The sequence below is a fragment of the Cebidichthys violaceus genome, unplaced genomic scaffold, assembly GCF_023349555.1.
Source record: "Cebidichthys violaceus isolate CVI_PGR_0920_01 unplaced genomic scaffold, fCebVio1.0.p SCAF_5, whole genome shotgun sequence".
In the NCBI taxonomy this organism is placed as follows: Eukaryota; Metazoa; Chordata; class Actinopteri; order Perciformes; family Stichaeidae; genus Cebidichthys; species Cebidichthys violaceus.
Window position 1 is genome coordinate 9,081,303 of NW_027176705.1, and position 10,765 is coordinate 9,092,067.

At 38.6% G+C, this 10,765-nt stretch overlaps 2 protein-coding genes across 2 annotated transcripts; one reads left to right on the plus strand and one right to left on the minus strand.

Moving 5' to 3' along the window:
* Positions 1 to 1,561: 1,561 nt before the first annotated feature.
* tex9 (testis expressed 9) lies at positions 1,562 to 6,073 on the plus strand. The gene is made up of 12 exons (XM_068731121.1): positions 1,562 to 1,633; positions 2,459 to 2,586; positions 3,005 to 3,068; positions 3,157 to 3,233; positions 3,459 to 3,504; positions 3,651 to 3,730; positions 3,827 to 3,990; positions 4,400 to 4,491; positions 4,606 to 4,779; positions 4,858 to 4,992; positions 5,762 to 5,896; positions 5,979 to 6,073. Exons 1-12 carry the CDS (start codon positions 1,577 to 1,579, stop codon positions 6,054 to 6,056), a joined length of 1,230 nt encoding a protein of 409 aa, XP_068587222.1. The 5' UTR covers positions 1,562 to 1,576; the 3' UTR covers positions 6,057 to 6,073.
* A 117-nt stretch (positions 6,074 to 6,190) lies between these two features.
* Positions 6,191 to 10,220, minus strand: mns1 (meiosis-specific nuclear structural 1). The gene is made up of 10 exons (XM_068731120.1): positions 10,047 to 10,220; positions 9,721 to 9,930; positions 8,836 to 8,963; positions 8,589 to 8,691; positions 8,170 to 8,399; positions 7,767 to 7,983; positions 7,570 to 7,677; positions 7,021 to 7,278; positions 6,522 to 6,647; positions 6,191 to 6,426 (listed from the first exon to the last, which is right to left on the minus strand). The coding sequence occupies exons 1-10, from the start codon at positions 10,047 to 10,049 to the stop codon at positions 6,316 to 6,318; spliced, it is 1,494 nt and encodes a 497-aa protein (XP_068587221.1). The 5' UTR covers positions 10,050 to 10,220; the 3' UTR covers positions 6,191 to 6,315.
* Between the last annotated feature and the right edge of the window lie 545 nt (positions 10,221 to 10,765).

The window sequence follows — 10,765 nt, forward strand, 5'->3', positions numbered from 1 at the left end:
CACCTATGACCCCAAAAAGCCCCATCTTGACAGTTTGAGGATGGTTTTTGGTCATTTGGTAAACTGTACCTTTCTTCGAGAATATGCACTACTAAAGAACATATCCACTGATATAATACATGCTTTATTATCTGACAACTACCAGTGGTAGAAAGTAACTAAGTAGCCTACATTTAAGTACAGCACTTAAGTACAACTTTGAGCTAATTTTACCATACTTGAATATTTCCATGCTACTTCATATTTCTACTAAACTTTATGTATTTAACAGGTGCAGATACCAGTCACCTTTCAAGTGAATATTTTACATAAAAACATAATCTAAGTTTATAGAATACAATGCATTATCAAATATTATACCAGTGGTTCCAAACCTTTTTTGCTTGTGACCTCTTTGAGAAAATGGTGAGGATGATGCAGTGAGGAACATGACTCAAATGCAGACTACCAGACAGACAGGAACAGTTTATGGGTTTATTGCAAAGGTGAACGTATATAGACCTATTCGCAAGTCCAAACAGAGATTGTATAGAATCCAGAGGATAGCAGGAATGGGGCAGGGAGAGGTGCAGGCAGGTAGACAGACAGGTAACAGGAAACAGTAGGATATCAGATGCTCAAATGCAAGAAGCAACAAAGCGGTGTTGTCGATCTGGACGGGAGTGAGTGAAAAGGGCTGGTTAAATACTGCAGGCCTGACAAGGGAAAGTGGAAACAGGTGAGAAGGTAGGAGGGGAATGTCAGGTGACTGGGACTGCAGAGACAGGGGTTACTGCAGGACAGCTGAGGGAGTGGCTGGATGTGGAAGTGAGGTACCTGGGACAAGAGAAAAAGTCAGCGAGCATCTGGTGAACAGGAAGAGAATGGTAATGAGTGTGTTTGAGGAAGTGGGAATGTGGCTGGAAGAAAAGACAGAGAGGCAGAGTGTGACGTTATTATTTCAGTTGATATTATATTTACAAGGTGCATGTTCTGACATTTCCGTGTGTTTTATAAGGCCACACCGCACCTCAAATTACCACACAAAAAACTGGGGCCATTTAAACTTCCACTACAAAGATACTGTAGGCTACAATGAGACAAGGACGAGCAGGGGGTTAATAGGGGCTCAGCAGCTCACTTTTGCCTGATCACATGAGACCAGTCACATCTGTGTCTACAGTCAAAAGCAAACTCAAACCGTTTCTATTTGATCAGGCTTATGACACACATACTCTGACTGAGTCACACAACTTTATTGACACATTTGCTAAATACCTGGATTACTACTTTAAGTAGGCTGGTTTATTGGGCAAATATCACTGCCACAAAGCCAGTATTTCAGGAAATATGTTTTGTGTTAAATTAGTCTACAAACTTTTTATAACTACGTAATGCCAATTCATTGTGTAATTCAAACTAGTCTTTATTATTAAATCATTTAAAATCAATATATTTTGGAAAACAATATAATTTGTAGCCTAATACTTTTGTTGAAAGTTCGCCCATAACTGTCCGTAGGAGGCTACCGTACTGTGCACGAACTGAGAAAGTAGTTGCTATGCAACCTGAGCCGCGTCGTCTCCCTGTTTCCACAATGGCTGAAAGAAGGTTTGATAAAAACGTCCGTCCGTCTCAGCCCGTCGTTTCGCAGGTTTGTAGCCTTATTGTTTCATACAAAACTGTCTGTTTGCCATCAACAAAAGTTTAAACCTAATTATGTGTTTCCAACCGGTGAAGTCGCTGATCTTTGTCAACAAACATTAACACAAGCTAACGTTAACTAGTCACGCTACTTCCACATAACAATCACATGCAGTTTGGATTTTGTCCCCAAGCATTAGTCACACATTGCTTTAATACATTTTTCCCAGTGTGTAAAACATTTAATGCAAAGAGCCAAACTGTTGCGCTTGTTTTATCTTTGAATTCAACATGCATAGAAAGTGCACTAGCATAAGTCACATCCTCCAATCACTAAATCACTTCAACCTGGGTGTACAAACATGTCCCAATATGGTGCCACTTTCTATTGAAGAGCCTTTATAGAGCGTGTTTATGCCTTTCAGTTAATCAGGAAGATCTGTGGTCACTGACCTGAAAAGTGTGAGTACAGGGGTAAGAGGCATACAGCATACAGTCTAACTGATACTGTGTCTTTAAGGCAAATAACAACATTAATATTTGAAAGTTTAAAATATTTTTGTGACCAGTAGTTGTACTAAGTGGAACATTTTGTAGATGAATAATTAACTTGCCAGGGCTCCCTGGTGGACAAACTAAATGCCATTTCTGTGCTGCAGTTTCGTATCAGCAAACATACTGTTCTGTCTGCCAATGTATCGGTAAGGCTAAGATTTTTTAAAAACAAGGTGAAATGCAAATTATTTTAAACTATAATCCAATCTCATTAAATGTGAAATTTCACCTGAGTGAATTAATGTTATAAAGTCTGCTGCTTTGTCTTGTTTATCCCAAGAAACGTCCGTCCTCTAGCAGTAAGGCTGTGAGGTCCAAGATGGTTGAAGTGAGACCGCAGGCAAAATCTGCCTCTGGTCCAACAAAGAACCATACAGATGAACTTTTCGCAAAGGAAGAACAATACAAGTAAGAGCACCTGTTCCAATAGACATATATTTCTCTCACGTTTTCAAGAAGCAGTGATCCACATATTTAGAAAAACATTGAATAAGGCTTCTTCTTATACACTGGTTAAACTCTATTTGATCAGGGTCACTTCATTCTGTCATCAAACCTTCCGAGAGAGAAATTCATCATGTGTAAACCTACAATTAGAAACCATACGTAACGTTTTAATATCACAAGTAAGAGAGTTAATGTGCAAAACATCTAAACTGGATTTTCTATCTATTAAAGATGCCATAAGGCACTAAATCTTAGTATAAATATTATTACAAACATGGTGGATGTAGTTGTATTTCTTGCAGTCCTGTAGCTCTGGAAATCCTTGTATATGTTAAAAGCAGCCCTTAAATATTATCATTCTCCATTTTATTTCCTTCAGACTCTTAAATGCAGAACTGGAAGCCAAAACAGCATATCTAGTAAGACAGGCAGACCAACTTATGGTAAGTTATTATCCACATGGTGACATTTTGATGAGTAAATACTTGCTTTAAAAAGTGAATCTAGCTCTTGGTGTTTATCTGATTTTAGAGAGAACAGAGTGAAGTTCTGTCAAAACCCTTTCCCCCCCTCCTGCTCACGGACATTGAGGATGAAGAGGAGTCAAGGTAGTAAATATCCGAGGCTCAGATCTTTGGAGGCTTGGGCATGTCACCAGAATGGCTATTGACTTTTCACTGGTTCATTTTCAGAAGTTTACATTTATTCCAGCCTCCATACAGACCATTCAAATATTCATTGTTAATTAAAGCAGTGTAAGACAAAGGACTTAATCGACAAATATCATTACTATAATTAATTTTTTCTTTATGTCTCTCTGTCTATCTATTCAGGAAGATAAAGCCTCAACAGTGCACTATGCAGGAGCCTGGTGTGAAGGTATAAGTTCAGATTATAAAGTTTGTATTTCTGAAACCAGAAGACACTTTGCTCCACAGATTAGTTTACGATCCACAGGTATAGTCTGTTAATGCTTTAGGCCTACATGTCATTATGCTCTTTCTAATTGCCATCCCTCCTCTTAGGTGGTGACCAAAAAAAAAGTCACATCAACATCAAACATGTGTAATGGAAAACAAAGAAAAGAGCCTCACTGTAACACTGTGTGAGTTTGATTGTAAATCATTTTTAGAGTTGTTTTCGACCAGTTTTATTTGTGAGAAAATAACACTGCAGGTCATGTATGTTCGCTTGATTTCAGAACCCCAAAGATATCTCAAGTGGTTGATTTAGCAGCTGTAGGAGACTCAGAGGATTTTTTCGTGGCGAAGACGATACGGAGCATGGAGGAGAAGATGAACGACAGCGTGATTCATGACAATGTTGTGGATGACGAGGCTAATGCTGGAGACAATGAAGGATCAGGTAATGTTTATGTCACTTTGTGAAAAGTAAACCCAGGTTTTATTCATTAATAGTGATGATGAACAAGTTCCGCAAATATTTATTTAAAGACATGTCATTTTGTCTTAGAATTACACAAAAACTCCACAGGTCTACTACAGTTTTCAGTTCTTTAGAGTCTGAATATGTTTTACAAGAATAACTATTACTTATTACCCATTATTCATTACATTTTCTAACCAAGAGGACCTGAAAGTTACTAAGAAATGATTTTCCATGAGGAAATCTTGCCACTTAAGAATTCCTCAATGAAATCTAAATTGGAGCTTTAACATTAAATAATAGTTTGTCAGTAATAGCATGTGATACTTCTTAATGTATTTTTTGTGGGTTCATAAGTCTAACTGTGTTGCTCTGTTGTTTTATTAAGGCGTTTCAGATGCTCAAATACGATTTCTGAAGGCAAAACTACGGATCATGCAAGAGGAACTGGATCAACTCTCATGTGAATATTATAAGAAGGTAATTTGTTGATAAGACAGAGCATCAGTTGAACAGCCGTGCGCCATCTAGTGATGGAAGAACATAGATGACTTCACATTGTTTATTAATAACATTATGTGTCCGTTGTTGCAGGATGATGAAAATGCTAAACTTAGTGCAAAAATGAAGGAGCTTGAGGAGGAACGAGCCAGACTGCAGAAAACAACAACCATCCAGCAGACACAGATTGAAAAGCACAGAGCTTTAGCAGAGGAGTCCGACAAGAAATGTGGTGGTCTTCAACTGCAAGTGTCTGCATTACACAAGGTCTGTAACATGTCAATGCCGACAATGTTAGACCATTGTTCTTCCATTACTCATGTGAACTGGCTTTGCTCTGTGCAGGAAATAGAAAATCTGAATAGATCCCACAAACAAGCAGCGGCCGTCCACAGCACTGTGGAGGTTCGTCTGAACAGAGCTTTGGAGGAGGTGGAGAGGTTAAAGACTCAACTCAACAAGATGAAACAGATGAACAAGGTTTGAAAATTACAGTGCTGATAAACATAATCTAATTATTCAAATGTTGTTTTATTACAAGCTACAGATGGTCATGTATAAAAGAATACTGTTGAACTGTAGCTGACTTGTAAGCTAACTAATCTTTCTAAGCTGAAGTTCTTTCTAAACAGTGTGCATTTAAAATCATTTAAAATGATACAGAGGAGCATAAATCAAACATGTAATTATTAAAACTTAAAATAAAAAATTATATAATATTTATAACAATCACAAAGAATCAAATCTTTATTTCAATATAACAAATCTATTCCACTTGTACAGGGCGTAGCAGCAACATGTGTTGTGTAACAGGGTTCATTTAATATAATTCTAAAGCCTTGTGATTATGAATGTCTTATTATTATAGTTTGAGGATCAAAAAAGTATTTGTGAAGTAACGTAAAGTGCTAACATGTTTAAGGTAAAAAGATCATTGATCCTTTTAGCAGATAAAAGTTCCAGATCAAAGAGATATTGAAACAGGGAGCTCCATAACGTCACACAGTAATAAACTGCAGAGTCCACTGACCTAAAAAATAAAACTGAAGCATGCAAAGAGATCAGGAGGCTTTCATGTATGGAAAACGTAGGATAAGATATTTAAAGTTCGATAGAGGAACATTCATTCATCCCTTTGGATTTACATAAAGTACCGGCTTCAACTGGATTTCAACATGTTTTTAATTGTTAAAAGTTAAGATGTGTTTAACTTCTACTAATTCCAGTCTTTTAAATCATTTTGAATAAGGACAAGATAAGCGAGGAACATCAGAGTAAAGAAAACCTACTTTCTGAAAACAAAATGCTAAAAAAACAGAAAGCAGAACTCATCGTGGGTTTCAAGAAACAGCTCAAGCTGATTGACATCCTCAAAAGACAAAAGGTACGCGTCTCTATGTCACACAGCCTGTTACTACACACCCTGTTCAGAGTTTAATCAACAGCTGACTTTTGTTTTTGTGCAGATGCATTTTGAAGCTGCCAAGCTGCTGTCGTTCACAGAAGACGAGTTCATGAAAGCTCTAGACTGGGGGAAGTCATAGACACGGAGAGGTTCAGACAAATAGAAGAATTTAGATTTAGAGATTTGTCTCCTAATTATTGTCACATTTAGCCACCAGACAGCCTCAGATCTCTTCTGGAATGATTTCGATTAAGATCCTGTCAGCACAATCCAAATAAAAACATGTCAATTAATAATGTTGTTGTTACTGAATACATGCGCTGTCGTGAACGCTGAGAAATGAAAGAACTTTAGTTTACTGTAACCTTAAACTGCCATCTAGTGGCAAAGTATGTAATTCACTCATCGCTATCCCAGCCGTCCTCAGAGAAGATATCTGCCTGACGTGTTTTAAAGTTTTTTCTGAAGTCTTCATCAAAGTGCTCCAGGTCATCTTCACGGAGCAAGCCCTGAAAATGGATACACTCACGGTCACAAACTTGTTCGATCTACAGGAGATATGCACCTGTGTGACATTATTTATGATTCATACACGGCACCATACCTTTGGTAGGTATCCAAGGAGTTTTGTTGCGTGGTGCTTAAGAAGTCGCTGCCTCTCCTCTTCAATTATCTGCCGACGCAGCGCCTCCCTCTCCTGCTCCATTGCTCTTTCTTTAGCCTCCAGTTCCTTGAAGAGAGCGATCAATGTTATTATTAAAGCAGGTCATTCAACTCAACCAACTGACATTACAATCAAAGATGATGCAGTAGAGTTTATGTTGTGTTCTAAGATGATACAGTAGAGTTTATGTTGTGTTTCACTTATGTACCTCAAATCTTTCAGTATTCAGCTTTGCTACTAAACTTTGGGATGTGTGTCTTGTTGGGCTACTCTCACTAATACATTTTAATGTCATCAAATACCATCATGATACAATTTAGTTGCTGCTACCTGTTGCCTTCCATGATGAAATACTAGCAGCCTGACCCCTGACAGTAAATCTAGACCAGCTCCACCTCATTCTTGATGTGATTATGTAAACAGCGAGTGTGGTTCGTACCATGTCCACCTCATGCTGCCGTCTTCTGTCCTCTAACAGTTTCTCCACCTCGCGTTTGTGCTCCAGTTGCTTCATGCGTCGTTTCTGGGCATTCATCTGCTCCAAGCGATCGTCTTCTGCAAACTTAGCCATCATAATTTTCCTGAAGGCCTCCTCTTCCTCTTTCTCGGCTTGCCTTCGCATCTCTTTGAAAGCCATCTGCTGCTGGCAGCTCTGCTGCATCATCAGCCTCTGCCTGATCTTCTTCTCCATCTCTTCCTGTTCGATGAATGTTTAGAGAAACATTACGATTCTTCAGGAGCACACAGGACTCTGTGTATGTCTCTTGTCTCATAATGGTTATTCTTCATTGTTTTACAATATTTTTTAGATCAAATGATTAATTAAAAAAAAATAAGATTGACAAATTAATTGATAATAACTTCCTAAATGACTAGGACCCTTAATATCCAGTATATAAATAAACATATTTGTTATTACTTTGTCTCAACTGTAGAATTGCTTAATATGGATGTTTAAATAGTGAAACAGTAAAGCAATGATACTTACAATGTCTCTCTGCCTGATAGCCTCTTTGTGTTCTTCAAAATAAAGTTCCTCACGGACTCGCTCCATCTCTTCACGCTGCTGCCTCTCCTCTTCTATCTGGTCAGAAAGCTAGAGGAGAACAGAGAGGAAAGATTTTTAGTGGTAAATACAGGCATGTGTCAATGAATGAAAAGATAAAAGTAAAAAGTTGTCTTAACTATTTTATGAAGATGCTCCTTTCCCTTTTCTCTCTCTCTGATCTTAGCCATATTGCTCTCCTCCATGTGCTCCCGATGGCTCACAAACTCCATGATGCGTTTGTTCTCGGCCTCCATCTTTTCTTGCTCCATGCGTCTCCACTCGGCCTGCTGTTTCTTGAATGCTTCAATGTGTTGCTGAGTGGCTCTGACCTTCTCCAGTTTCAGCTGTCTCTCCCTTCAGAAAACAACATTATTTGTTTTAATAAATCCATCATACTACCACAGCCTTAACGGTTTCTCTGGAAGAAACGGATGCTAGTAGACGCTTTATTGGAAATGCATACAAATACTGAACCAGTGAACTAAAAATGTGTACACTATTTATGCATGGTGCATTCGTCTTAAAGACTGTAAGACTCACATCTGATCCTCTTCGTAAATCTTCCTGACAATCTCATCAACCATGAGCTTCTCTTTGAGGAACTCCTCGTATGCCTCTTGTCTCTTGCGCTCCTTCTCCACCAGCTGCTGCTCCAGCTCTCTCTGACACCTCACCAGCTCCTCGTGGCGTTTCTGCTCCACTTTCTGCTGCTCAACGTCTGCTCGCTCATGTTCGCTCTTCATCTTGCGGGCTACGTCTGCCTCCTCACGCTAATGTCAGAAAAAGAACATACACAGCATCTAGCCTGTATTGAATGTTCTGCATTTAGAATTTTGGAATAATAACACTAGATCTCTGCTCGATGGCCATTGTGCAAAGAAAAGCATCTAGAGGTATTTAAAGGAAGAATCGGTTCAGACTTGTTTTTGTTAAATTAAGTCAATGAGGACAGTGCTCACCATTGTCTTACACCTCATAGCTTCCTGCTCGGCAATCTGTGCAGCTCTTTCCTTATTCAAATATGCAGATTTCAGCTTTGACTCAAGTTCTCGAAGCTCCACGCTGAAAGGTATTTAAATAGTTATAGTTGCATAAATAATGAAGAGACCAAAGCAGAGAAAGATGACATTAAAGCAAGAAGTGTTGCATTTGTATTTTGCCCCAGAATATAAAGTAAGTCCGGGTAATGAATAAGTGTGCGTATACCTGTTCTCTTTAACATGCTGTCTCATTTTCTCCTCTCTTTGTGTCTCATAGTTGATGCGGGACAGCTCCTTAGCCATTCTCTCCTCTTGCTCGAGTTGCTTTTCTCTGTTTATTCTCTCCTCCTCCGCCTGCAAGTGAAAGTTTAATTTATGATGATCTACATCTGAGTTTAGGTAAGTTACCGTTTATACATTGATGAGACAGCATAGTGTTGTATAAAGCAGTGTTTATCAAAGGTTGGATCTCACACCACCAATGGGCTTTGATTTGAATAATAATTGTGATTACCAATAAAACAGAAATTAACCAACTATTGCTAAATTTGGAGTATTGTTCATTAAAACAGCTTCCTCACAACTTCTCCATGTTACCCGTAATATAAGGTTGTTTTAAAAAGAAAAATTATTGAACATCTTCCTAAGTAAGAAGAGGGCAATTCAGTTTTAGTCTACAGTAAAATAAACTTACATTGTCACCAGTTAACATAGTTAAAGTGGATGGACACTTTTTCCTTAATGTTATTTTTTAATATTAAGATGCAGGCCATATTATCTGCACAGATAATTGTTTTTGTGCCTGCTGTTTACATTCCTCCTTATGCACCTCCAAAAAAAAAAGAACTACAGTTATGTACTACTGTTTTTGTATTGTTAGTGTCATGCTTTTCTTGTGCAGAAAATAGTATTACTGCATTTCGTTGTGCAACCCAGTGTTGCATAATTGAATTCTAATGACATCAAAGCGAATCCTTGAGTTTTTGTTTTTAAGCATTATGGTCACAGATGTGTCTGGGACACAATTTGCTGGCAAGAACTTTAAGTGAAGAAAACCTATAATTGAGGCAACTTGTCTGACACAACCTGCACAATAGAAAGAAACACACACCTTCAGCATAGCGCTCTTCGTTTGCCTCTCCTTGAGTTCCTCCTGCATCTGTCGCTGGTACCTCCTCCTCTCAAAGCTGCCCTCGTCCCGCACACCGGCCTCCATCTGCCGCTCTCTGTCCACGCGCTTAACCTCCTGCTGCCGGACCAGCTCCTGGTTCTGCCGCTGAGACATCAGCCTCTCCCGCTGGCTGTGCGCCCACTCACGACTCTGTCGCAATGAAACACACATAGGAAAACACTAAATGTACAGATGAGCAGTAACTTAACTGCTTTGTTTGTAGCAGTGGAGCTAACGTTGACTCCATGGTTAGTTAACTGATGTACCATGTCGGTGGTGCTTTTCGTCGATTCCCGCCTTCTCGACCTAACTCCTCTGAACTCTCTAATGCGTAAAACAATTTTGGATTAATTTACTTCAAGCACGTTTCGATGCGCAGTCTTCGTGGGTGATTAATTAGCCGTTGTTAACCTGAGGTGTCGCCGGGGTTTCCTCGGTTGTTTGGGGTTTCGTTGTCCTGGGAACGCCGTGCTCTCCGTGTGCTAAGCCAATAAAAAAGGAGCGTTGACAATGACGTCAGGTCCGGGAAAATCTAAACGTCTCCTTCACGTGAGTCAATTCGCTCGATTAATGTACATTTAGTAATACAGAGCTAAAATTAGCCCTTATTTTGAAAATTCCAACGGATATTTTTTAACGTATCTACTATCTACTTAAAATTTTAGAAAACTGGCTATTATGTTAACTGAATTTGAATGTTACATTAAATGTTTTAATTTGGTTCTAAATATCTTATTCCACTCTCTTAATTCTACATTCAACAACTTCCCTTGAACAACTTTAATTGTTTATTTTGTTTTTTCTTAATTATTGTATATTTTTTTACTATAGTATAATTGTAAAGTAACTCATATTTATGTTTCACTACTGCCCATTTATTTTATATGAACTCTGCAGAAGCGTATTAGTACAATAGTGCAGAGTGAATGTGGCACAGTAAAATAAAGGCTTACAGGTCAGACATACTTCAGGAATACGTAAACAT